This window comes from Cervus canadensis, chromosome 4 (genome assembly GCF_019320065.1).
Source record: "Cervus canadensis isolate Bull #8, Minnesota chromosome 4, ASM1932006v1, whole genome shotgun sequence".
Classification (NCBI taxonomy): Eukaryota; Metazoa; Chordata; class Mammalia; order Artiodactyla; family Cervidae; genus Cervus; species Cervus canadensis.
This window is the reverse complement of record NC_057389.1, coordinates 57175461-57202878: the sequence shown is the minus strand read 5'-3', so window position 1 is coordinate 57202878 and position 27418 is coordinate 57175461. Positions and strand designations below refer to the sequence as shown.

Genomic DNA, 27418 nt, shown 5'->3' with positions numbered 1-27418 from the left:
TTTTAAAGGGGCAAGGCTAAAAACAAGTGAGTAACAGCCCAAGGCCACCCAGTTATTAAGAATCTCACACTCAATTAGAATTCCTCTTTTTCTCCTGGGCCTGTGCTTTTAAAGTTCAGCGCTACTCTGGAGAAACACATGAGACAATGGCCGCCCTCCTTCTGCCTCTATGGACAATAACGTCCTCAGCTTTGCTGAGGCTCAATGCTCCATCTGTCCTGCGGGAGGTGGTAAGAATCTCTGTCTCACAGACTGGAGGGAGGCCTAGGTAAGAGCAGCAGGACAGCTAACAAAATGGGAGCCAGGTTCTCAGGAGCCAGACTGCCATGGGTTCAAACTTGGGTTTTGCTATTTTTCTCGCTTTCTAACTTCAGACATGTTAGTCAATTTCTCTGATCTATAGTTTGCTCATCTGCAAAATGGGGGCAATAATAATAGAAGAATATGATGCCTGGCCCATTGTAGGTGCTGACTTGGTGACAGCTGCAGTTAAGAGCAGATACTTTCTTCCTCTCTCTTCCTTCCCCGCTTCCTTTCTTTCTTTCTTCATTCCTCCCTCCCTTCCTTCCAGTGGGAGTTTAGTAAGGTGCTGCTTTAACCTGGACCAGCCATCCTCAGTCGAAGCGGTCCCTCTCTGCTGGAAGATGACCATAATTACCAATGAGACAGTGGCTCTGCAAGGCCACTCAGAGTTTCAGAAACCTCCACCTAAGAAAGCAGTCTTGATTCACAACATGTGTCCCGTGGGGGAGGGTGCCTTCTCTTTCCATCCTGACCCGGAGAAGTGAGTGCTAAGTGGACCCAGAGTTCAGCTGGCCGGGGAGACTGATAAGGGAGGGGTTCCTCCATGGAGGATACATCTATCACGAGGTGGCCATGAGTCCAGTTACCCAAATTTGGAAGCTCAGGGTAAGGGGTCACTGCTCCTATCCCAGTCTGATTTCTCTCATCCATATTCCTTTCCCCATCAGAGCTGGTTGATCCAGCAGTTTTGGGGGTGCAGCTGGATTTGAACTCAGGCCTACCCTTTGGAGTCCCCTTGCACCTCCTAGGCTGACTGGGGGCCCCTGGAGGAAGTGCCAGATAATGCTTCATGCATACCCAGAGGGTGGAGAGGCTCTGTTGTCTGATTGCCTGGGATCAAGATCCTTTGAATAGGATGAAAGTAGAGATGGATGGAGGGGGAGGTTGGAGGATGTCTGGAACCCCTGTCATCCACAGAAGATGTTGAGGAAAGGGATTTATGATGTGCTTGGCGAAGGCCTGGATTCCAAGCCAACCTCCTCCATTTCTGGGCACATTTCTGTGACTTCAAGAGATTTAAATTTCCAGTCCCAGGACTTTACCCCTTCTGTTATCCCCTAGCATAGACGGCTCTCTGTTCCGAGGGAGAGGCAAGTAATTCTTGTGCATCACACAACCTGCCTCCCTCCTCAAGCCTCAGGTTACTCTGTGTAAAATGAAACTTTTTGTTTCAATTGTTCTGTATTCAGGCACTGGCCAAAGATGTCCATCATAAACTGTTCGCAGTCATGCTGCTGTGAAAAGGCTTGCTGAGACAGTTCTATGACGATCTACAGTGCCTGATCTACAAGGTGTGATAAACTTTCTATGTGATAACCTTTCTCTCTGTGCCTCAACTTTGTCTTCTGATGGGGAGAGAATAACAATCTTCTTAGGGGGCTCTTGACAATTGAAGGAGATAGCATTTCTGAAAGTGCTTGGCAAAAGGGAAAGCACTAAATGAATAGGTCAGAATAAGTCTCCATCTCCTCAGAATAAGTCTCATCTCCAGAGCTCAGTCTTGGAATGAGGTCACATCACATCCTGTACCAGGAATGTGTAAGTTTCATTCCCTTTAGAAATGTGGTCGGGGCTTCCCTAGTGGCTCAGTAGTAAAGAATCTGCCTGTCAATGCAGGGGACATGGGTTCTGATCTCTGATCCAGGAAATTCCCACATGCCTCAGAGCAACTAAGTTCGTGCGCCACAACTATTGAGCCCGTGCTCTAGAGCCCGTGAGCCACAACTACTGAAGCCCGTGTGCCCTAAAGCCCATGCTCCTCAACAAGGGAAACCACAGCAGGGAGAAAGCTGAGCACTGAAACTAGAGAGTAGCCCTCGCTCACTACAACTAGAGAAAAGCCCGTGTGGCAGTGAAGACCCAGCACAGTCAAAAATAAATAAATAAATTATTTTTTAAAAAAAAAGAGAGAGAGAAATTTGGTCACAGAGCTGCAATTTAACATCATCCATTTGCCTTTTTATTTTATTTTGGGGGCTGTGCCTAGTGGCTTGCAGGATCTTAGTTCCCCAACCAAGAATGGGGCCCATGCCCCCTGAAGTGGAAGCACAGAGTCCTAACCGCTGGACCACCAAGGAAGTCCCATTTATTCTTTTTTATAACTTAGGATTGATCTAAGACACTGATTCACAAAGGAAGAGGTGCTAACTCCTGGGGGCATTTTAGAAGTCTGTGGGTAAGTTTTCATTGTCACCAACTGAGGAATCCTCAGGCATTAATTTGTGAGGGAAAGTTGTTGGGTTCACACTATTAAGAATTGCCCTTGGGTGGAGAAGGAAATGGCAACCCACTCTAGTATTCTTGCCTGGGAAATCCCACAGACCAGGGAGCCTGGTGACTCCCTACAGTTCTAGGGGTTGCAAAGAGCTGGACACAACTTAGGGAGTAAACAACAACAATGTGGTATCTATTCATAGGTAAACCATATAGTGTACTATGATTACTTTGTCTTTTCCGGTGTATTTTGTTTTCCCTGGAGTGAAATGATTTTCTGGCGTTTTTATATTGGTTTAATTTTCTATGTACTTAGTAGTAATTCAAATCCAAACACTTCCTCAATTATGTAAATCTCTTTTCAAAATCTTCAAGTTCATTGAGGGTTGTGTTAAGTTTGTCTTCTTGAAGAAATCACTCCTAAAGTTCTCTAACAATGTGGGTTCAGTGGTCTCTTAGCCTGATTCCCTGTTACTGTCACCCTCAGGATTCCTTCTGATTCTGCCTTGTGTTGGATCTTCTGGATCCTGGACCCCCATGTCTGTATTTATTTGATTCAAACCCTTGTTTTTTGGTAGAGGACATTCTCCAGTAGTTTTCTAATAAAAGGAGTTTGGGAGATGGGAAAAAAAAGAATTACCCCTGGGAATTGGAGGATGCTTCAGTGACATTTAAGATTCTTGATGGGTTGTTTGTAAAGGTGACTTGGCCGGATATGTCAATAAACAGTTTATGGGGGAAAAAATTGCTGCACATTCCACACTGTTGTTAAGTGTCCCACCAGACACTCATATAGGTAAAACTCTTGGTTACAATTACTTGAACCTAGATTCATCCCTAATTCACACAGAAACACAAAAAGAGGGACTCCCCTGGTGGTGTTGTGGCTGGAACTCTGTGCTCCCAATGGAAGAGGCTTGGGTCTGATCCCTGGTTGGAGAACTTCTGCAGCTAAGAGGTTACACGCCGCAACTGAAGATCCAACTTGCTGCAGCTAGGACCTGGTACAGCCAAATAAATAAGTAAATATTTTTGAAAACACAAAAATGGTTTTTGCACTGTTTTCCAGGAATGAAATTAAGCATGAATTATTAATTTTGGTGGTATTTGAGTTGCCAAACAACAACCCTATATTTATATTTGTAGTTGTCACATTCAAGACAAGTCTGTGTAAGTGGAAGTAATGGGCTACTTCATTGAAATTTCTAGAGTAGTTGTGGCCAAACATTTGATATTCAAATATCATATTTTTAATCACCACTTTTATATTAATTAGGGTATTGACTATATATATATATAATATATACACACACATATACATACGCACACATATATTTTAATGCTTTAGAGCATACCACGTGACATGCAGGGATCTTAGTTCCTCAACAAGGGATGGAACCCATACAACCCACATTGAAAGTGTGAAGTTACAGCTGCTGGATCTCCAGAGATGTCCTGGGTATTGACTTTCTTTAAAGAGAAAAGTGTACAGACAGGATGTTATTGTTAACTTCATTTCAGAATATTAAAGGGTTGTTAATATATTTGTAATAAAAAGGAAATATTGATTCAGAAAGGGTTGAAAACCACTAATATAAGACATATTCACATGGAATATGAATATCTGTATCCTTTGTAAAAGCACTGTTCTAGATATTACTACATATAAGACCCCTTGCCAGTGCCTGAATAAGTAAAATAAATTCCTCCTGTAGCCCAATGTTAGGAAGTTTGGCTCATCTGGTATCTGGTAAAGGTACTTCCTTTTATGAGACAATGCAAGTGTGGAATTTATATGCTCCCTTTTTGCATCCACCACCAGGAAGCTCACAGTTAAGCTTTGATGCTCAATTACAACAATTATCCCCTATTTAGCATTTTGAGGACAATTATTTCTTTCTTCTCCAATTTCATTTCATTACAGGGTTCTTTAATCATTCTTTAAATACTTGTTTCTATGTCTCTTGCTGTCTAAACCTTTTCTGGAAGTAAGGGGAGCATAAGTAATTACTCTGAAACTCAACAATCACATACCTGCAGTTGCCTTTCCAACACTTCCTGAGCCTGGCAATCTGGGTCAGAGGTGCCCAGTAGAGCAATTTAGGCTCGGGCAGTTTTGCTCTTTTTCCTCTGCTTTCTTTCAAGTGGTTCAGAGGTAAAGAATCTTCCTACAATGCAGGAGACCCGAGTTCAATCTCTGGGTGGGGAGGATCCCCTGGAGAAGGAAATGTCAACCCACTCCACTATTCTTGCCTGGAAAATCCCACGGACAGAGGAGCCTGGCAGGCTATAGTCCATGGGGTTGCAAAGAATCGGACATGACTGAAGCGACTAACATGATTTCCTTTCATAGGCTCTCACTCTTCCACTTCAGATGGAGTCTGGGTATTGTGAGAAGTGGAAGCAGGCTCCAGCTGTTAGGGTACACTCCAAGTCTTAGCTGGATGTTGGTGGTCTGGGGTCAGGATGGGGTCAGAGAAGGGCACCCCAGCTCCAGGATGAGAGAAGCCCAAAGCTCCAGCTGGAGAGACCCTCCCTCACACACACTCCGCATCTTGTCTGAATCCCTCAGGGAGGAGGCTTTGAAGCTCAGGTTGAAGCATGCAACTGACCCCTTTTTAAACCCTGGGCCCACCAGACCCTAGCTCTGATCTTGAGCAAGGTACCTCTCTGAGCCTCATCTGCTTCCTCACAAGAAATGAGAATGTTAGCTACCTCAAAGGGCTACTGCAAAGACTCACTGAGAAACCTGCAAGGTGTTCAGGCAGTGACTGGAACATAGCAAGTGTTCAGAAGCCACCAGTGGCTGTTCATTCCAGTCTGCTCTGGGTTGGTATGACTCATAGGCCTGTCTGCTGCCCCACAGCTGTGAGCTCCTGGAGGCAAGAGTATGCATTCAATCGTGGCTCCTCATTCATAAGCTAGTGACTGTGGCAAACTGCTTTCCTTTCTGAGGCTCAGTGTCTTTACAATAAAATAAGGATAATGAAATACACCTCAAATTTGTGGTGTGAGTAAAATTCGGGGGTATGAGCATTTGAAAATTTATTTTAGCTTTAATCTTATGAATATTTTCTGTTTTTTTTCTATAACAAATATAAGTTATTCATATATTATAAGTCACTTTTAAAAAAACATGCTTTTTTCTGGAAAAAAAGAAAAAAAACTTAAATTTATCAAATACTTGCTATTCAGTTTTAGGTGTTGTTCTAAGCACTTTACATACATTATTTCATTTCATTTCACTCCCATTTTATAGATGAGAAAACCAAGTCTTGAGGAGCAATTTGTCCAGTTGGGTGTAAGTGAATCTATACATATGATAAAATTACATAAAACTATACACACAAACACACACAGACACATGAGTGCCTATAGAAGCCAGTGAAACCTGAATAAGGCCTGCAGTCTAGTTAACAGTGTTGTACTTATGTCATCATCCTGGTTTTGATGTTGTACTGTTGTTATGTGAGATGTTACCACGGGGGAAGCTGGATGATAGGTACCAGCCAGAGACTTACTTTTTTATTTTCCAAAGTTTTCTATAATTAGACTCACATAAATAGTTTTTAAAAAATAAAAGTTTTTAAAAATAAAGTTTTTTAAAAGCTTGTCCTAAGGATAATATGAGAAAATGTGCCACGCACAGTGGTTGGATGCAATTGACATTTCAGCCTACATTTTCTTTTCTCTCCACTCTATATTCTGGAGGTCTGTGGTTCCTTTTTATTGTGGAGGTTTCACCCAGTGGGTGGAGTTGGACGATTGACTTGTCAAGCTTTCCTGGTTAGGGAAGCTTGCGTTGGTGTTCTGGTGCGTGGAACTAGATTTCTTCTCTCTGGAGTGCAATGGAGTGCCCAGTAATGAGTTTTGAGATGGGTCTATGTGTTAGGTGTGACTTTGGGCAGCCTGTACGTTGACGCTCAGGGCTATGTTCCTGTGTTGCTGGAGAATTTGCGTGGTATGTCTTGCTCTAAAACTTACTGGCTCTTGGGTGGTGGTTGGTTTCAGTGTAGGTATGGAGGCTTTTGGACAGTCTCTTATTACTTAATGTTCCGTGTAGTCAGGAGTTTTCTGGTGTTCTCAGGTGTTGGGCTTAAGTCTCCTGCCTCTGGATTTCAGTTTTATTCTTCCAGTAGTCTCAAGACTTTTCCAACTATACAGCACTGATAATAAAACTTCTAGGTTAATGGTGAAAAGATTCTCCACTGTGAGGGACATCCAGAGAGGTTCACAGAGTTACATGAAAAAGAGGAGAGGGAGGAGGGAGATAGAGATGAGCAGGAGGAGAAAAAGGGGGACTCGAGAGGAGAGAGACAGATCTACGCAGTTGTCTGTTCCCAAAGGGTTCTCCGTAGCCCAGACAGCCACAAAGAGTCACAGAATTGGATTGGGATGAGAAGGGGAAAGGAGGAAATAGAGGTGTTCTGAGGTAGAAAACAGAGAGTCAAAAGTGGGAGAGAGTAATCAACACACTCCTGAATAAAAATGGGAACTGAATATTGGATTCTTAAATGTCCAAAATTTATATCACATACTGAAAAACAAAGATTAAAAATCTAAAGTAGAAGTTAGACTCTTAAAAATACAATATTAAAAACAAAAACAAGAACACAAAAAATTTTAGAAATATATATGAAGTTCGGTTTAAAAATAGGGCTTCTCTTTTTTTTTTTTGCAAGGTTATAGTGAAATGAAAATGAAAATTAAGGAGTAGTAGAGGAGTAATAGAGGACTTTAAAAGAAAATAAGAGAAAAAGAAAAAAGGAAAAGAAAAAAGAAAAAAAATTTTTTTCCTAATTAAAAAAATCATAAAAATCTATGAAAATGAAAGTTAAGGAGTAATGGGGGAGTAATAGGGAATTTTAAAAGAAAATAAAAGAAAAAATAAAAAAGACAAGGAAAAAATTTTTCTTTTAATTAAAAAAAAAAGTAAAAATATATCTAGGAATTTCTCTGGAGCTGTTGTGGTCAGTCTGGGTTCAGTTCAGTTTCAGATAGCCCCTCGTTCCAGCTTACACTTCTCGATATCTACAGGCCCCTTCCGGTGTAGTCGGTGTTAGCTACAGGGATTTTAATCTGTTGCACCGGTCCCTTCTGAAGCGGTTCCCTTTGTTTATTTGGCTTCTGATTGCCGGTCTCTTCAGTGCCTAATTTCCGCCCTGACACAGGTGGGCAGAGGTGGTCTCTTGTTCAGGTTCGCTAGTTCCCTCGCGCTGCGGGGAGGGAGGGGCGCTGCTTTCCCCATCTACGCTGCTCAGGCTCCCGGCTGCTCTATGTGGAGCGTGCCCTGCGCTGCGCGCGGTTCCAGCCCTCAGGTATTACACAAAAGCGCGGACGCGGCTGCGCCTGCCTTTTGTGCCTTCCCTGGCCCGAGCCGCTCAGGCAGCCAGGAGCTTGACGGGCGCACTCTCCCCCGGTGCGGCGCGCCTTCTCCCCTCCGCGGTCCCAGCCTCAGTTTCCGCCCGCACCAGTCCGGGTGCGTGCGGCTTCTCCCCTCCGCAGCCCCAGCCCCAGTCCCCGCCCGTGCGGGTCGGGTGCGTGTGCCCTGTGTCTAGTCGCGACCCTCCCGACGGATGTCGACCATCCAGAATCTCAGGAGGTCTTTGGTTAGAAACTGGAGGCCTGTTTGCAGTGTGGTAGGGGATGCGGTCCTTGGGGCTGAGCCTGCCCCTTTCCCCTCCCCCCTGCCTCCTGCCTCGTCCGGGCTGGGCCAGTCCGCAGCCGGCGAGCTCTTCTCTGGACTTGCTCAGACCCTTTGTTCTGCAGACGGCCAGCAGTGTGTTCGGGCTGGTTAATTTTCTCTCTCTCTCTTTTGCTATCCCACAGTTTAAGTTGGAATCTCACAAAAGCTCCCTCCGATTGCCCTCAGGGCACTCAGGCCCGGTCCTTACCCTAAGCAATGCCTCACGCTCTTCTCCGTTTGGATCCCACTTGCTGGTGGCGGATGCGGGCGTCTGGGGTACTTTTCTGCTGGGAGTTGCTTTTAGGCACCTAATCTGTGGGTTTTATTTATTTTCCCTCCCAGTTAGGTTGCCCTCCGAGATTCAAAAATTCCCCCAGACCCGCCAGTGCGAGGGTTTCCTGGTGTTTGGAAACTTCCTCTATTAAGACTCCCTTCCCAGGACGGGTCTCCATCCCTAAATCTTTTGTCTCTCTTTTTACCTTTTATATTTTGTCCTACCTCCCTTCGAAGACAATGGGTTGCTTTTCTGGGTGCCTGATGTCCTCAGCTAGCTATCAGAAGTTGTTTTGTGAAGTTTGTTCTGCGTTCAATTGTTCTTTCGATGAATTTGTAGGGAAGAAAGTGGTCTCCCCGTCCTATTCCTCTGCCATCTTGACTCCAACCTTCTCTCCACTCTAGAAGTGACTATATTAATAGTTTTTTAAAATAATAACAGCCTCCCTTTATTGTGCTTACTATTTACCAGGCCTATTTTACATGCATTCTTTCTTTAATAAAGCCTATGAAGTGGGCACGTTTATTATTCCCCTCCTGCTTATAGGAAAACTCAGGTTCTGCAAGGATAAATCTCTTCTCCACTTGCTAGACAGTGACCAAGCTGGAATTTACACCCAGGCAGCCAGCTGGTGACATGGCTTCCTCATGGACTGCTAAAGGTCTGCTTTAAACACTGTCACAGTTTTGGTAGAAGAAAACGGGCTCAGAGGTGGGAAGAACTTTGCTCAAGGACACCTGACAAGTCTGTGACTGAGCCAGGAGGAGAACCAAGTCTTTGAATCCTGGGCCAGGGTATTTTCCAGGGCTTATCCCCTGTACTGATCTCTCAGACAGCACACGTTCACTGGCCCTGTCTGGGAGACCACGGATGCCCACAGACAGATTCTCACTCCCTCCCTCATCAACCTGTGCAGCCCAGAGCATTTGAGACCTAAGAGGAAAAAGGGTCTGGAGAGGATGGAGGCATGGTGGCCCTCTACTATAGGCAGCCTGGGGAGCCAGAGTAGTTGGGGCCAGAGAGGGCAGGGCAGACCCTCTGAACTTTAGCTGGAGTGGGAAGGGAGGACATGCTTGTGAGGGGGTATTCATGCTAAATCCAGCTCCTGTCCCCCTCAGGCTGCCTTGAGTCACTGGCCCCGGGGGTTAGGACACATTCTTGAAGGAGTGGTCACAGGGATTCCCTGAACTTTCAGTTCCTAGGCTAGTTTCTATTCATCCTGAATTGAAACCAGTTTTCCCCCTCAGACTCAGCACCCATTCCCAACTGGTAATTTGGTGACTCGCTCCTCTAATTCCTGCCCTGGGACCTCCGTGAAACTTGGAGATATTTGCCACAAGTCCAGACCTGGAGTTGGTGGGGAGGGCCGGCCTGAGTCCCATTTCTCAGAGAGGAAATGGGTCCCAGGTATCTAGTGGGGGGTTTGATTGACCCACATCAGATGAGCCTGATGGGTCTCTCGTCCCAGGCCTGTTGCGCCCTGCTACACCCCAAGGCAAGGCAGAGGATTCAGGGACCTCCTTCTTGCCGTCCGGCCATCTCTGCACCCTACGGGCCTGCACAAGAAGCAAACTCCGCCGCTTGGCCTAAGGCAGAGGCTCTAGCGATCCAGTCCGCGGGGAGCAGCGCCCTCGTGTGGTCTCCAGGAGAAGCGCAGCACTTTCCCCAGCCCCTCCCTTTCTATGAGCTCATTGAACAGGTATTTATTGAGTGCCACTAGGTGCTCTAGGGGCAGCGGTGAAGAAGATAGATAAAATACCTGCTTTGTGGACTGTACATTCCAGTGTGTGTGTGTGGAGGGGTAGGCAATAGCCGATTAAAAATAAATAAATAAACAAGGCAGTTACTAGTAGTGACAATTGCCAGGGAGAAAATAAAACAGAGAAAAGTGATGAAGAAACTTAGAATTCCATGAGTAGGTAATGTCCGAAATGAGATTTAGGTGACAGGGATGCAGTCCTGTGACGATCTGGGGTAAAAATCCTTCTTGCAGAAAGAAGAGGTGTTGCAAAGACCCTCCCTCAGAAACAGGCTTCACATAACAGAGGGAGGCCAGTGTGGCTGGAAAGGAGCGAACAAGGACAGAACAGTAAGAGCCCATCAGGGAGGTGGGCTGGGGCCGGACTATAGATCAGATCTTTAGGCCATGATAGAGTTTGATTATTCTACTAAGAGTAATGAGAATGTATTGTGTGGATTTTCAGCAGACTAAAAGGACCATTATGTTTGAATGAAATGGAAATGTAGTTTAAACATTAAAAATAAAAATTATAGGGCTTCCGTGGTAGCTCAATGGTAAAGAATCTGCCTACCAATGCAGGAGACACAGTTTCAATCCCTACCCTGGGAAGATATCTCATGCCATGGAACAACTAAGCCTGTGCACCCAACTATTGAGCTCAAGCTCTAGAGCCCAAGTTCTGCAACCAGAGAAACCACTGCAGTGAGAAATCCACACCTTGCAATGAAGAGTAGCCCCACTTCATGCAACTAGAAAAAAGCCCTCGAAGCAACGAAGACCCAGAACCGCCAAAAATAAATAATAAGATTATTAAAATAATAATATAATAGGTCTTCTCTTGTGGCTCAGCTGGTAAAGAATCTGCCTGCAATGCACGAGACCTGGGTTCGATCCCTGGGTTGGGAAGATTGCCTGGAGAAGGGAAAGGCTACCCACTCCAGTATTCTGGCCTGGAGAATTCCATGGACTGTATAGTCCATGGGGCCGCAAAGAGTTGGACACGACTGAGCGACTTTCACTTACACTTACTAATAATATAATAAGGACCTTTTGGCTGCTTTGTGGAGAATGAAAGAGTGGAAGCAGAGAGATCTCCACAAGAAATTAGAAAGCTGCTGAAATAATTCAGGTGAGACATGACTATAGCTTGGAACAAGGAGGTCATGTTGGAAGTGGGGAGGTGTGGTTGAATTCTGGGTCTATTTTGAAGGTTGAGTCAATAGGACTTGCTAACAGACCATGTTCTCCCTTGCTCATCTAGCTCCAGGAACTCCTCCACATATATACCCTAGGTGGTTCCTCCATCTTCACTGGGGGGCTGAGTTAGAGAGGCCAACCCCAGGCACACAGCTAAATTAGGAAGTTTCCAGGTATTGCTGGACAAATGAAGTTAAGACTCGGGCCCATGTTCTCCATGAACTGCCTCCACTTTCCATCATTAGCCCATTTAATGACACGGCCTCTGCTTGCTGTCTCCTTTCTTCATTAGTCTGCCTAACTTCTACAGACCCAGTTATTCAGTAGGCCTCTGTTTCTCCAAATGGGTACCCTCAGGGTATGTTGGTGACACCCAAAACAGTCCACTGTATTTGGTGTTTGTATTTGATACAGAGTATGGGGTGGTATAATCTGGGGGTCAGTCCTCAGACCCAAGCCAGTGATATACTCCCATTAATTTACACAAAATACAATGGGGTCAGACGTGATCCCACAGGAAACACGCATAACAATTTTGCCCCAGGTTGGGCATTTCTGGAGAGCCTGGGAAAGGTCACGTTGGCCTCACACTCAGGCCAGTCAAGAGGGGAAAACAACCACAGGGGAGGTGACCAGTTGGCTCTGGAGTCAGCAGGCCTGGCTCGGTTTGTGTTGTGTGGCAGGGGTGGGGGGAGGTTGGGGGTGGGGTGGGGGGTGCATTATAAATGCAGCCAGCCAGAGGGCCCCTGGACTCAGAACCTAGGGCCATACCAGTCCCTGAGAGTTTGTAGAAGCTTCACTGAGATGAAGTTGCCAGGCCAAGAGGAGTCTGACGTCTCCAGTGCTAGTAAAAATGTGCCTACAGGAGAGCTGGACAGTGGCCCTGGCTCTGGCGTCAGCCCTGATGGCCCCTTAGACACCGACAGCAGGGAACTGGAGGTTCCCAAGGACCCTCCGCTCTTCATACAGCTGAATGAGCTGCTGGGCTGGCCCCACGCACCCGAATGGAAAGAGACAGGCAGGTAAGTGGGATCCAGGACAGTTTTACGGGGTCCTTCTCCTTCCCCCACTGTGATCTCCTCCATGACCCCCAGCTCTTCCTGTGTGTGTGGGGTTAGTATTATCACCCCCAATCATGAGTTTATTTCTTTGTTCCCAGTTTCAGACCCTCACGCTCTATGGTGCTCAACCTTTTCTGCAGTCTGGTTTTGAGTTCCCCAAGATCCAAGATGAGGGGGTGACTTCCCCGGGGAGGGGCTCTGTACCACTGGGCCCACAACTTCCCCCTTGTCTCACCTTCCCTGGCTCTCCTGCGTCCTCACTCTTGGACCTGGGAGAGATGCCCCAGGTAACACTGTCTGCCCCTCTCACCATAGGTGGGTGCTGTTTGAGGAGAAGTTGGAAGTGGGTGCAGGCCGGTGGAGCGCCCCCCACGTGCCCACCGTGGCACTGCCCAGCCTCCAGAAGCTCCGCAACTTGTTGGCTAAGGGCCTTGTCCTGCTGGACTGTCCAGCTCTGAGCCTCCAGGAGCTTGCAGGTACCCTGGGACCCTTTGCTGGGAGGGTCTGGACATCCTCATGATTTCTCTAAGATTTCCCCCATGAAGTCTTAGAATTTTCCAGAGCCTACCCCACCCCACCCTTGAGAATTATCCACCCCTGTATCACAAGGGAGAGATGGAAATGCAGAGGGGAAGAGCAAGTCCATTGGCCCCTATGTTCCCTGAGACTCTTGGAAGGGAAAGGAACTTGGGCAGAGGGGAAAGGGGAAGAATGCAGGGGCAGGGAGTTCTCAGGAAAGGGTGGGAGCCCCACCTCTGTTCTCCAGAGCAGGTGACCAGAGTGGAGTCACTGAGCCCAGAGCTAAGAGGGAAGCTGAAGGCCTTGCTGCTGCAGAGACCCCAGCACCTCATCCAGACCCCATGCACCAGCTCCTGCTGGGGTAAGAGGCCCCTCCCTGGGCCCAAGACCAAAATCCCTGGGGTGGGAGGACCCCAGGTCTCCCCTCACCTTCCTGGACCAGCAGTGGCCTAGCATTGGCTCAGACCTCAACTCAGGACTCATGAGTGAGAAGAAGCAGGGGCGGTAGTGAGGGGAGAGGAATGGAAGGGCTAGAAGCACAAGAGCCAGAGCTCTGTGAAGAGATGTTTTTGGTGGGCATCGTGGTGAGCTTTACACACAGCAGCTCATTTAATCTTCACAACAACACTGGGAGGTAATACCATAATTATCCTCATTTTAGTGATGAGAAAACTGAGGAGTAGAGGGGGGAAGGTGTGCTCCAGTTTCCATAACAATGCAAAGCTGGTCAGGGAACCCTGGTGGATCCACCCCCAAGGCCTGTGGTTTTTTATAGTATAATATACAGATATTCAGCTCAGTTCAGTCACTCAGCCATGTCCGACTCTTTGGAACCCCATGGACTGCAGCACACCAGGCCTCCCTGTCCATCACCAACTCCGGAGTTTACCTAAATTCATGTCCATTGAGTCAGTGATGCCATCCAACCATCTCATCCTCTGTTGTCCCCTTCTCCTCCTGCCTTCAATCTTTCCCAGCATCAGGGTTCTTTCAAATGAGTCAGCTCTTCGCATCAGGTGGCCAAAGTATTGGAGTTTCAGCTTCAGCATCAGTCCTTCCAATGAACACTCAGGACTGATCTCCTTTAGGATGGACTGGTTGGATCCTTGCAGTCCAAAGGACTCTCAAGAATATTCTCCAACACCACAGTTCAAAACCATCAACTCTTTGGCACTCAGCTTTCTTTATAGTCCAACTCTCACATCCATACATGATTACTGAAAAAACCATAGCCTTGATGAGACAGACCTTTGTTGGCAAAGTAATGTCTCTGCTTTTTCACATGCTGTCTAGGTTGGTCATAACTTTTCTTCCAAGGAGTAAACATCTTTTAATTTCATGGCTGCAGTCACCATCTGCAGTGATTATGATATAGATTTTATTTATTATTATTATTTGGCTGTGCTGGGTCTTCCTTGCTGAGCAAGGGCTTTCTCTAGTCGCAGCAGGTAGGGGCTGCTCTCTAGCTGGGCATTGTTGATCTGTGGCATGTGCGATCTTCCCAGACCATGGCCTGAACCCATATTCCCTGCACTGGCAGGTGGATTCTTAACCAGTGGACCATTAGGGAAGTCCCCAAAGCCTGTGCTCTTAATCACCACATAGTCCTGTTTTGTAGGATCTGCCCATCTGAGAGAGGCTTCTCAGGAGGAGGAAGCCCCCCTGAAGGAACAGGTTTGTGGCCCTTCCAAGGGCAGGGCTGGGAGAGGGGTCAGGGGAGCCCTCCACTGGGCTCCTCATCAGTCAAGATCCTGCCTACCTCCTCTCCCTCGAATAACCTTTCATCCTCTGTGTCTCCTTGAACCCCCATCCAGCATCAGAACCCTCTAAGACAGAAGTTCCCTCCAGGGGCTGAAGCAGGAGCTGTGTTGGCAGGACAGCTGGGCTTCCTGGAACAGCCACTGGGGGTCTTTGTGCGACTGCGGGATCCAGTGGTGCTGGGGCCCCTTATTGAGGTGCCCCTCCCCAGCAGGTGAGGTGGCTGAGTGGGGGGTCAGGGATCCTGGAATCCAGAAAAGGCCTTCACCCAGGAGGGTATTTAGGAGGTCTTTGGGCCCAGTTCTCTAGGGTGTGTGTGGGTGCTTAGGGAGGGGTAGTGGTTAGAGCTGCAAAGAAGGTGTGAGCATGTATATGGGAAGTAATAATGAGGTCAGAGGCCAGGGCTGCCCTGTGAGATAGCAGCCTCTGATTCTCTCCAGGACCTGGTTCTTTCCTCAGGTTTTTCTGCCTCCTGCTTGGTCCCCCTACACTGGGAAGGGGCTACCATGAGATGGGCCGAGCAGTGGCCATCCTCCTCAGTGACCTGGTGAGCTGGACAGGCATGTGTGTCTGTGTGCATGCACATAGGCTTGTGTCAAGTGAGTGAGTGTGTGTGTGTGTGTGTGTGTGTGTGTACACTCTGTAGATGTGACTGAGTATGACAGTGAAGCAGTGTGGCTTCCCGTCTGTGAGCAGGAGGACTGAAGTTGCCTTGGCTACCACCACAGCCCCCTTACCTAGCACAGAGCTGGTACACAGTAGGCACCCAAAGATACTCACGGAATGCATGCATGCCTGAATGAATGTGTGAATGACTCATCTGCCTATGTGACCTGTGTCTAGTTTTGAAAATGCATGTAAGAACAGATCTGTATTTAGACTGTATTTACTGCCTCTCTGTGCCTCTATCCCTAGCAATTTCAGTGGAGAGTTCGGCGGGCCAGCAGCCTTCATGACCTTCTGGCAGCCCTGGATGCTTTCCTAGAGGAAGTGACAGTGCTCCCTCCAGGTCGATGGGACCCGACAGCTCGGATTCCCCCAGCTAAATGCCTGCCCTCTGAGCACAAAAGGTATCTGGGGGGGGTCATCATGCCATAGAGATCCTTCTAGTGTTCAGGAAGGGCAGTGGGGGCGGGGGGTGGGAGGAAAGCGGCAGACCTGCGTTCTGCTGGACCCCTCTGTGGCTGTGAGACCGTGAGTACCTTTCCCTGCTGGAGCCTGGCTTTCACTCCTATTAGAAGGTCACAATGTGACCTGGACCTTGTGGAGTTGGCGGCGCCCCCAGCCCGCTGACACAGAAGCCACCGCCAGGGGGCGGCCCGCCGAGAACTCCTGCGCCGAGACGCGGTCAGGTCGCAGAGCCTTAGCCAACTCTGGTTCCCCTGGTCCTCAGGCTCCCCTCGCAATTACGGGTGGCCAAGGGGCCTTTTGTCCGGCGAAGGACCCCAGCTGAGGACAGGCACAGCCGCAGGCAGCACGCGGCCAACCCGGAGTTGCGGCGGACAGGCAGGTGAGGCGTGCTGGGGTGGGAGCCAGGGTACCTTGGGTTGGTGGGGGCAGTGGGGTGCCATGGGCCCGAGGTGTGTACTCACTGTGGGGGGCGAGGGAGAGGCTCACCTGGCCCCAGGGACTTGGGATGCTGAAGCCTGGATCACTGACAACCCACGGGCGGGAGGCTTTTCGGGGGCCTTGTGCAGGACGTGCGGCGGAAAGCCTCGTGGTACCTCAGCGACTTCTTGGATGCCCTGCACCCCCAGTGCGTCTCCGCCGTGCTCTACATTTACCTGGCCACCGTCACTAATGCCATCACTTTCGGGGGTCTGCTGGGAGAAGCCACAGACGGTGCGCAGGTGGGTGGGTGGGAAGCAGGCCTATCTTCTGTGTTCCACCAGCCATGCCCTACCCCTCCTCTAGTGTCTATGGGTGGCCTGAGGAGGCTCCCAGGGAACTTGGGTCCCTGTGCTGACAGGGACCATTGTTGTCTTCTAGGGGGTGCTGGAAAGCTTCCTGGGCACGGCAGTGACTGGAGCTGCCTTCTGCCTGATGGCTGGCCAGCCCCTCACCATCCTTAGCAGCACCGGGCCAGTGCTGGTCTTTGAACGTCTGCTCTTCTCCTTCAGCAGGTAGGAGAACTCCCCCACCTCACCTGACCTCAGTAGCACACCCTCAGCCTGGTCTCAGCTGGGTCAGTAGGGGAGGGTAGAAACTGGCTCCAGGGGCACCTGACCTGGGTTAGGTTGGGAGTAAGAGTGGGCCCAGGCAAACCCTGCCTGTCTGTCACCGCCCCCAGAGATCACAGCCTGGATTACCTGCCCTTCCGCCTGTGGGTGGGCATCTGGGTGGCCATCTTTTGCCTGGTGCTGGTGGCCACGGAGGCCAGTGTGCTGGTGCGCTACTTTACCCGCTTCACCGAGGAAGGATTCTGTGCTCTCATCAGTCTCATCTTCATCTATGATGCTGTTGGAAAAATGCTGACCTTGACCCATGCCTATCCCATCCAGAGACCTGGCTCTCCCGCCTATGGCTGTCTCTGCCAGTACCCAGATCCAGGAGGTGGGTGAGGGAAATTGTTGTTTGGTCACTAAGTTATCTTCAACTCTTTTTGCAACCCCATGGACTGTAGCCTGCCAGGCTCCTCTGTCCATGGGATTTCCCAGGAAAGAATATTGAAGCGGCTGTCATTCCCTTCACCAGGGTATCTTCCCCACCCAGGGATCAAACCCACATCTCCCACATTGGCAGACAGATTCTTTACCACTGAGCCACCTGGGAAGCCCGAGGGAAATAGGGAGCTTGGCAAAATAAGGGAGGATGCAGGGAGGGTTGTCCCCTTAGTTAAGTTCAGCAAAATGCTGAGTACCTACCCATTTGCCAGCAGCAAACTTCCTTTCTCTGGTTCTGAGTCAGATGAAAAATAAGTCAACAGAGCAGGCCCAATTTCATCTTTTATTCTGCCAGTGCTAAGAGAAGACCACGGTTATATCTTTGAGCATGATCAAACCAAAATTGGATCAACTTCCCCATCCAGTCACGGCCATGCTGGACAGAGACTGTCTCACCCTAGAGGCGCAGAGCTCAATGCATGCAGGGTGCTTACTCCCTAGGGAGGGAGAGGAAGGGGCAAGACCAGGCATGCCCAGCTGCTTCTCCCAAAGTCACCAACCAAATAAATCACTGCTCTTCCCCTAGGCCATGTGAGTGACTAGATGGAGAGGAGCTCGGAGTATTACACCAGCACATTTCCCTCCACATGGCCAGGAACACCAGGACTGGGGAATAGGTGTCCTCTCAAGAGTGCCAGACTCTGTACCAGGCACGAACAAGAATAATTCTGACACTGGTGGAAACACACGGATGTGTGTGCTCAGTTATTTACTGGGCATTTGCTTTGGCCGGTCCTGTGCCAGCCACCAGGGATACAGATAGGGAGGGAATTTGAAGGGATAAGGGCAAGAGGCAGTGTCCTGAGAACAGACTGGGTAATGATTGGAGACAGCAGACAGATGAGTCAGAACAAAGAACTGTCTGGTTCAGCTGGACCTGTGAAATTAGGCTTCTGATTAGGGCTGGAGAAGGTTCCCAGGGGGAGAAAACTCACTTGAATTCTCTGCTTCCCAGGAAATGAGTCTCAGTGGACAAGCACAAACCCTAAAGACAGAGATGACATCTTGAGCATGGTGAGGGGCTGTTCCTGGGAGGGCCTGAGAAAGAGAGGGTGGAGGTCAAAGAAGTTAGTGGTTCCAGGCTCTTCTGACCCTTCATAGGTCACTGAGGGCCAACCATTTGCTATGGCTGGAGATCTCTTATCTGGTGTCCTCAGTCTCTGTGGGCATCAGAGGACCTTTATCCCACTGCCCATAATCCCATCTTGGATGACCTCTCCACACAGGACCTAGGCCTGATCAATGCGTCCTTGCTGCCTCCACCTGAGTGTGCCCAGCGGGGAGGCCATCCTCGTGGGCCCGGCTGTCATACAGTCCCAGACATTGCCTTCTTCTCCATCCTCCTCTTCCTTACTTCCTTCCTCTTTGCCATGGCCCTCAAGCACGTAAAGACCAGTCGCTTCTTCCCCTCTGTGGTGAGTGTCACCTGTACTTCTGTGGGAGAGAACTGGCTCTTGGCCTTGGGCCCTATCTGCAAATGGGAAAGGGGGCAGAAGGAGGGGGTGGTGGCCTGAACTTGACTGAGTGCCCACTGGGTGGCCAGGTACGCAAGATGCTGGGTGACTTCTCCTCGGTCCTGGCCATCCTGCTAGGCTGTGGCCTCGATGCCTTCCTTGGCCTAGCCACACCGAAGCTCATGGTGCCCAGAGAGTTCAAGGTGAGAGCTGGGCGTGGAGGGGAGAGGGCATAGCAGGGTCAGCAGACAGGACCCTAGAGGAGGAAGATGAATCGATACCACACTTCTCTAGCCTTCCATTTTCTCATTCATAAGGTAGAAATAGTATAATAATGGTCTCACAGAATTGTTGTGAGCGCACATTGTGTGCCAGACACATAGTAAGCCTAGGATAGGTAGCTACTGTTGTAGGTAAGAGGTTAAAAGAGTGATTCTGGTCAGCCAGCCCTGGGTCTGAGTCCCATTTCTGTCACTTCCTAGCTGTGTGTCTTAGGGAAGTTAACCCACATTCTGAGCCTCAATTTCTTCATCTATAAAATGGAAATAATAAATAACAACAGTTTCTGCCTCATAGGTTGTTTTGAAGTTCACAGAAGATCATAATCCAAAGCACTGTCACATTACTGGGACTGGCTCATACCAACACCTCAATTAATGCTAGTTATTGTTGTTCTGTGTTCTCCCTACCCTTGGCATGGCCCTACTCACTACTCGGCATGGCCCTACTCACTACTCCACACTCTCTACTTTGCACCCCCAATTGCCTGCTCTGATACAATCAAGCTAGAGCTCCTTGCCCAGGGCATGACAGTGCACCGGACAAGGCTCAGCACTCACTTAGTAACTAAATTTGTCGGTGCATTTGGAGACCTCCCCTCCAGCTTCCCTCAGGACAAGAAAGGAGGGGGCCTCCAAGGCTCCAAGGCAGCCTTAGGGGCTCAGAACTCAAGAGAGCAGCTGGGGCCCCTCCCGACACAGACGCCTTGTAATCAGAGCAGACGCAGGCACACCCAGCCCTGCCCCTGCCCCAGACCAAGGCAGGTCTGAACCTGAGCTGCCCAGCCCTTGGTCTGGCAGGGGGGTTGCTTAGGGAGAAGTGCTCTGTACTTCAAGAAGTGTGGGCGGGCCTTATCCACTACCTCCTCCTCTTGCAGGGAGGGAAGGACCCTGAGAATCAAAGTCCAGAGTCCCTGGTTCCAGCCCAACCCCCAGGCTGGTCCCCGTCCTTCTGCTGTTTGCCATCCTAGCCCTGGGATGCGCCGAACCAGCTGTGCACACAGACTGCTCCCACCTAACATCCAGTGTCTTAGAGCGGGTGGGGAGGGGGACATTGTGGAAGAATGCCATGGCTGGAGTGTGTAGATGAGGTGTTCTTAAGATAGCCTCTCCAACCTGTCCATGGACTCCTCTTCCCCAGCCCACACTCCCTGGACGTGGCTGGCTGGTGTCACCTTTTGGAGCCAACCCCTGGTGGCTGAGTGTGGCAGCTGCCCTGCCTGCTCTGCTATTGTCTATCCTCATTTTCATGGACCAGCAGATCACAGGGGTCATCCTCAACCGTGCTGAATACAGATTGCGGGTAAGGCCTGCGGGGTCAGAACCTAGGTCCCTGGCCCAAGGGACAGGAGCTCCAGGGTGGGGTCTGGGTTCCCCCTCTCCCACCCCAGAGGACAGAGGGCCCAGATCTGGGCTAGCTTCATCCTTACTGCCCCACACTACCTGCAGAAGGGAGCTGGCTTCCACCTGGACCTCTTCTGTGTGGCTGTGCTCATGCTCCTCACATCAGCGCTTGGGCTGCCCTGGTATGTCTCGGCCACTGTCATCTCCCTAGCCCACATGGACAGTCTTCGGAGAGAGAGCAGAGCCTGTGCCCCAGGGGAGGCTCCCAGTTTCCTGGGCATCAGGTAAGGCCTGTATTCAGGAGACTGGAATGAGACGTGGGCAGCAAGGTCGGGTACTGGGTACAGGGCAGAGTTATTTGGGCAACTTGAATTCTAAGCTGGTGACTCCCGAGGGCTCTCTCACTGCCCCACGAGCACTGCGGTGGGGTGAGTGGGTGGGTGCTGGGCTCCTTCAGCCGTGGGACTGGGAGGGGCCTCCAGGGGAGCATCATGGAAGTGAGCGTGAAGGCTGAGCAAGAATGAGGTGCCACCTAAGAATCCCACTCAGTGTAGAAGCACCTCATGATTTATAGAGTAACATCACAAAAACAATTTTATTGGAAATGCAATCTAATTGTTGAAAGTATGGGAAATCAACTTCGTACATTATGAAGTAAAAGTTTTTATGGTAGTTTAAGATTGCTTAATTTTCCATCAAAATAAAAACAAAGAGCAACTTTGAACTTGAGCTGCTGAAGAGGACTGGGACCCTCGTATGGAGATGCCCTGTCCCTTCTTCTCCACCAATTTTTCACACCAAGCTCAGGTCCCCTCCCTTCCAGGGAACTATCAGGGGATCCCTCCACTTCCCTCCTGCCAGGGCCCCCAACCTGGCACCCCAGGGGCTCCCCCAGAGCTAACTCCTCCTTTCCCCACAGAGAGCAGAGGCTGTCAGGCCTGGCAGTATTCATCCTCACAGGAATCTCCATCTTCCTGGCACCTATACTCAAGGTACCTTAGACAAGTCAGCATCAGGGGCAGGGCAGTAAAAATAATAAATACAGCAAGAATTGACATTGGCTGAACATTTACTACATACTGGGCACTGTGTTAAGTTTTCTTCACCCATAGTCTCATTTAATCCTGACATTACCCATAAGAAGCATATGCATTTTAAAGTGAGGAAACTAAAAAACAAACAAACAAACAAAAAAACACATACACAAAAAAACCCACAAAAAAATAAAAAAATAAATAAAATAAAGTGAGGAAACTGAAAGTTAAAGAGGTTAAGGAACTTACAAGAGACCACCAAGAGAGCTGGTTTCTCAGATCTATCTGAGAACCTGTACTCTGGCCCAACTGGCTTTCTACCCAGTGGAGCAGAGACATGCCATCATCCCCAGGGGCCAAGCACTAGCTACTCTTACTCCACACTCAATGAGTCTTAGACTAAGAACATGATCATCACAACCCAGTAAAACTTCTGAGGCAAAACCCCTTCACATCTCCCTCACCAGATGTTTACAGAATACCTGCTGAGTGCCAGGCTCTGAGAGGCACTTGGGAGAAGGAGATGGGAAGGGGAAGGATACTGAAAAAAAATATGGAACCAAGTCCCTGTCAGCAACACATACACATGAATAAAAATTATGTAACAAGTAACAGCAGAAAGGTTCAACAAGCCAGTACAGCAGAGCAGTCAAGGAGGGTGTGGAGAATTGCACACAGAGCCACTGGCAGGACGACAGGAGGTTAGGGGAGGGAAAGGTCATGGAAGCTCGGTAAGAGTAGAGTACTTGAAAGAGCCCGATGGGCTGGATCGGCCGCTGACTAAACTAGGTGACTCCCGTTCAGCAGATATTTACCGAGCGTAAACCATATGCCAAGCACTGTTCCAGGGACTGCGGATATAGTGGTGATCAAAGGAGATCATCCACATCTTGCATTCTGGTGAGAGGAGACAGATAAAAACAATGAAAACAATAAAATAGGATAATTTCAGATAGTGATAACTTCTATGAAAAATAAAAGAGGGTGGGGTGATCAGGAGCACTTTAATGGTGCTGGGCAGGGAAGGCCTTTCTGATGTGTCACGACAGGAGTAATGAGAGGGAGGTCAGGGAAGAGCATTTAGGTTGAGGGAATAACAAAACAAAAGGCCTTGCAAGGGGTAGAAGTAAACTTGGGCATCTTGAGGAAAGGAAAGGGGGCCAGTACAACAAGAACAGAGAGAACAGAGAGGAATGTGAGAGAGAAGAGTGGAGAGGCAATGGACAAGTTACTTAGCCTCTCTGAAATCCAACTTCTCCATCTGCAAAATGGAGACAATTATAGAATTTACCTCATCTGACTGATGTGAAGATTCAGTGAAATCAGCCATGCACAGAGGGTATGTTTAGATCTTGGAGGCTGGAGGCTGGGCTTGGGGCCTAAATGGGGTTACCTGGGCAGCTGGCAGAGGCGAACTGCTTTGCCAGCTCTCCAATTCTCTCTACCAGTTCATCCCAATGCCTCTGCTCTATGGCATCTTCCTGTACATGGGGGTGACAGCGATTAGCAGCATCCAGGTGAGCCCATTACTTCCTACCTGCATTTGCTAGTTCTCCTCCTCTTTTCCTGCCTCTCCTGGGCACAGAGCTTCTGCTGGCACACTCTGGGTGGAGAGGGGACCAAGGGAGCCTTCTGACCTCCAAGCTAGGCTTGGATAGCTAACAGTGACGCCCTCCAGACTACCTGAATACCCTGTTTTCTTCCTCCCCTTGTTCCCCCAGTTCACAAAGAGGGTGCAGCTATTATTGATACCAGCGAAGCACCAGCCAGACCTTCTGTTCTTACGGCATGTGCCCCTGAGCAGGGTCCACCTGTTCACAGCCATCCAGCTTGCCTGCCTGGGTCTGCTTTGGATAATCAAGTCTACCCCTGCAGCTATCATCTTCCCCATCATGGTGACTTGCGGCAGGGTTGGGTGGTGTCCTGGTGGCTCTCTGAGCCTGGGAGGGTGGTCAAGGCCTCACAAGAGGAAGAATCACTCCTCTGTCACTTGTCCTGGCTCTACCTGGTTGGGAATCTTAGGACAAGGAAAGATGACCAAGGGATGACTGTGAGGCTCTGGACCTGGGCTATCTGGTTCTTTCCCAACCTCTTCGGGCTGATCAACCACAGGTAGGGATAGAAGGCCCAGAAGGAAACTGAGGACCTGGGAGAGGCAAGGCTGGCACTCTTTTACCCAGTTAGGTGATACTGTAAGCTTCTGGCTTTGTTCTTACCCATTGAGGAAGTTAAGAGTCATGGGCTTTGCTTTGGAACCAATCTGGTTACTACATCTCAATTCTGTGACCTCTGAGAAGTTAGCAAGCTCCCAGGGTCTCAGTTTCCTCCTCTGTACAATGGAAATAATTGTCATGTCTACCTCATATGAATGTGTTAGCATTGACTGAAACTATACACAATGCTTTGCACATGGGAAGTGCTCGATAAATGTGGCTGTTGTTAACGTTCCTGCTGCTATTGCTGACGTCTCTTGGCTTTGTCTCTATCCCTGCAGTTGCTGGGCCTGGTGGGGGTCCGAAAGGCACTCGAGTGGGTCTTCTCACCACAGGAACTCCTCTGGCTGGATGAGCCGATGCCGGAGAAGGAGAGGAGCATCCCTGAGAAGGGCATGGAGCCAGAGTACTCGTTCAGTGGAAGTGACAGTGAAGATGTGAGCTCCAGGAGAACAGGGCAAGGGTGGGGAAGAGATGTCATCTCCAGGAGTTGTAACTGAAGTATAATATCTCAATTAAGTCTGAAGATCTGATCAACACAGTGACTCCCCCTAGTTCTGTATTAACATAGGCACACTGAAAGAGTGAGGGAAATTTTTCTTCATATGAGTCCAGGGCTGTATGAGGGCTGGAAATGGTCAGGGACAAAACTCTTAAGTGGATTGTCTTACCCAGGATCTTTGTCGTAAGGTGGGTTTATATCCTTTCACTCTCTGGGTCCTTTTCTCTCTGCTCTCTCTCTCAGTCTTTTGTCTTTTTACTCCCAACTCATCTTGAGATCTCTGTTCCACAGTCAGAGCTGATGTATCAGCCAAAGGCTCCGGAAATCAACATCTCTGTGAATTAGCTGGAGTAGGAGTATGGAGTTGAGACCCCGGAAACTGAGGTAAGGGTGTGAGGGAAATACCCCCAGTGTCGAGGGTGGGGTGGTGGGGGCTCCGGTGGTGGAAAGCTCATCTGTATGCTGAACAGCTGTTTTCTCTACATGCTCCAGTCCTTCATGAACCCCAGAGTCGGGGAGTGGGTAGAAGAATCTCTCCAGAGGAAAGTTGGAAACAAGTGAGGGTACCTGGGCATGGCTCCCTGTGGCACTGAAGTCTAGCCAGTAGAGGGAGCTCAAGCTCACATCAACCTGGCAGGGATGGGAACTGGGGAAGGGAAGGGTGCAAAGATAAAACAATGGAAAGGAATGGGAGGAGAGAAAGAGAGGATAAAGCTCCCTGCAGCTTGCTTGCGTGCTGAGCCTTGGAGGCTCCTTCCAGAGGCTGCCAAGAACCACACTACAGAGAAGTGAGGGTGGGGGGGTTCTTTGTCACTTGCCCTCTCTGCCATTCTTTTATTTTATTCATCCATTTCTCAAAATATTTTCTTAGCACTTCTGGAGTGTCCAGGTACTAGTGGTATAATAGTCATGGTTCCTGACCTCAGGAAGTTAAAATTCCTGTGGGAAAGACACGCTGGCAACTGTTAGAGTGGGCTAGTGCTGGCTCAGGGAAGGAGGGGCTGCGGCAGCAGAGAGGCCTCCAAGGAGGGTGGTGAAGTGGTGGGAGTCGGGTAGGGCTTCCAAGAGGAAGTGGTCCGTAATTTGAAATCTGAAGAACAAACAGAAGTTAGTCAGGATAAGATGGAGGGAAAATGTTCTAGGCAAAGGGTGCAGAATGTGCAAAAGCCTGGAATTCTTCCCCTGTGATAAAATGAACTCTTTGGGGTTTGTCCTCTCCATGGTTCCCCAAGTCCAAGAGCCTGAGTCCCCACCGGCTGCAGTGGAAAATTCTGGGGGCTAGAGGGAGACAGGGCAAATCACGGGCTAGCCCAGAACAAGATCTCCTGAGCTCCCCTTACTCCCTGTCACTACTGCTTGGCTCTATTCGTTGTCTTACTTGTGTCCCTGAGCACTTGCACCCCACTATGTCTTCTCTCTGTTCACAGGTATTTACTCAGGAAGTCAGGAAATTACTGGCCTTTGGATTAACTGCCAGATGCTCAGTCAGCTGGGAACCTGGAACACTGGGGCAGGACTGGAAGGCAGCTGGCCAAGACCTCAGTCACCCTCCGGAGCTGGGGGTGGAGAGTGGCAGGGAACAAGCAGGCTTGCTTTGTGGTTAGGAAAGTCTGGTAAGTCAGAGGGACTGACCAGGCCCCATTCACTTTTTACTCCATTAAAGGAACTTAAGTCTAGGAGCCCTTCTCATTTTGAAACTTCTATCCTCACGGATTCTCTTTTATACAATCAGGGGGTTGTCAGGGAACTCTTCTCAGTTTGCAAAAGGGAAAAATGTCCCTCTTTTTAGAGTAAGTATTCCTCTATTTTAAAGTGTTTCTGCGTGTATAAAAATAAACTTAATTTTTTTTAACCATAGAAGTCAATGAGATGACTGTAAAATACTGGAACACTCTAGAAATGTATAATTTTGAAATGGAAACCATCCCAGAGATAACTAGGGCTCACATTTTAGTATATATTGTTCAGATTTATTGAGTTCTATAACATGCTTGATACTTAAGATGCATTGGATGTTTTCCCCATGTTAGTACTGCATACATATCCAACTTATTCTTTTTGCATAGAATAAATAACTTTATAAACTGGAAAAGGTATCATATATATAAAAGAGTATATAAAATGTCTTCTGCAAGGGCAAGAATTTCTCAAGAGTATATACCTAGGAGTGAAATTAAGGAGTAACAATAAAAAGAACACCTGCCAAAGAAGACATAGAGATGGCCAACAAACACATGAAAAGAGGCTCAACATTGCTTGTTACTAGAGAAATATAAACCAAAACTACAATGAGATACCACCTCACACCAGTCAGAATGGCCATCATAAAAATATCTATAAACAATAAATGCTGGAGAGGGTATGGAGAAAAGGGAACCCTCTTGCACTGTTAGTGAAAATGTAAGTTGATAAAACCACTGTGGAGAAGAGTAAAGAAGTTCCTTTAAAAATGAAACTACCATATGATCCAGCAATCCCACTATTGGGCATATACCTTCAGGAAACTATAATTCAAAAAGACACATGTAAAAAATAATAAAGAAAACAAAAAAATAAAAACAAAAAGCAAACAAACAAAAAGACACATGTACCCCAGTATTCATTGCAGCACTATTTACAATAGCCAAGACATGAAAGCAACCTAAATGTTGCTATCAACAGATGACTAGATAAAGAAGATGTGGTACGTATATACAATGGAATATTACTGAGCCATAAAAAGGAACGAAACTGGGTCATTGTACTTATGTGGATGAATCTCCAGTCTGTCATACAGAGTGAAGTCAGAAAGAGAAAAAAATTGTATATTAACACATATATATAACATTTAGAAAGTGGTACTAATGAACCTATTTGCAGGGCAGGAATAAAGATGCAGACATAGAGAATAGACTATGGACACAGAAGGGGAAGAAGAGGGTGGGACGAATAGAGAAAGTAGCATTGACATATATACGCTATCATGGGTAAAACAGATAGCTAGTGGGAAGCTGCTGTTAAACACAGGGAGCCCAGTCTGGTGCTCTGTGATGACTTAGAGGAATGGGATGGGGTGGGGGAGAGAGGGGATATATGTATACATATAGCTGATTCATATTGTTGTACAGCAGAGTGTAACGCAATATTGTAAAGCAGTTATGCTCCAATAAAAAAATAAGTAACAGACAAGTAAATAAA

General features: G+C 48.4%; 1 protein-coding gene across 3 annotated transcripts; it reads left to right on the top strand.

The window, feature by feature from the left end:
* The first annotated feature begins 12200 nt into the window (after window positions 1-12200).
* SLC4A9 (solute carrier family 4 member 9) lies at window positions 12201-26684 on the top strand. 3 transcript variants are annotated; one of them, XM_043465318.1, is made up of 22 exons: window positions 12201-12437; window positions 12792-12952; window positions 13243-13356; window positions 14614-14669; window positions 14810-14967; window positions 15213-15300; window positions 15669-15823; window positions 16147-16263; window positions 16429-16603; window positions 16743-16876; window positions 17044-17306; window positions 18372-18430; window positions 18643-18831; window positions 18960-19073; window positions 20290-20451; window positions 20598-20776; window positions 21412-21484; window positions 22975-23043; window positions 23248-23421; window positions 24021-24176; window positions 24533-24625; window positions 25669-26684. In XM_043465318.1, the coding sequence occupies exons 1-21, from the start codon at window positions 12220-12222 to the stop codon at window positions 24584-24586; spliced, it is 2868 nt and encodes a 955-aa protein (XP_043321253.1). In that variant the 5' UTR covers window positions 12201-12219; the 3' UTR covers window positions 24587-24625; window positions 25669-26684. The 3 variants fall into 3 exon arrangements, with proteins under 3 accessions (XP_043321253.1, XP_043321254.1, XP_043321255.1); XM_043465319.1 differs by lacking the exon at window positions 13243-13356; XM_043465320.1 differs by lacking the exon at window positions 18960-19073.
* The last annotated feature ends 734 nt before the right edge of the window (window positions 26685-27418 follow it).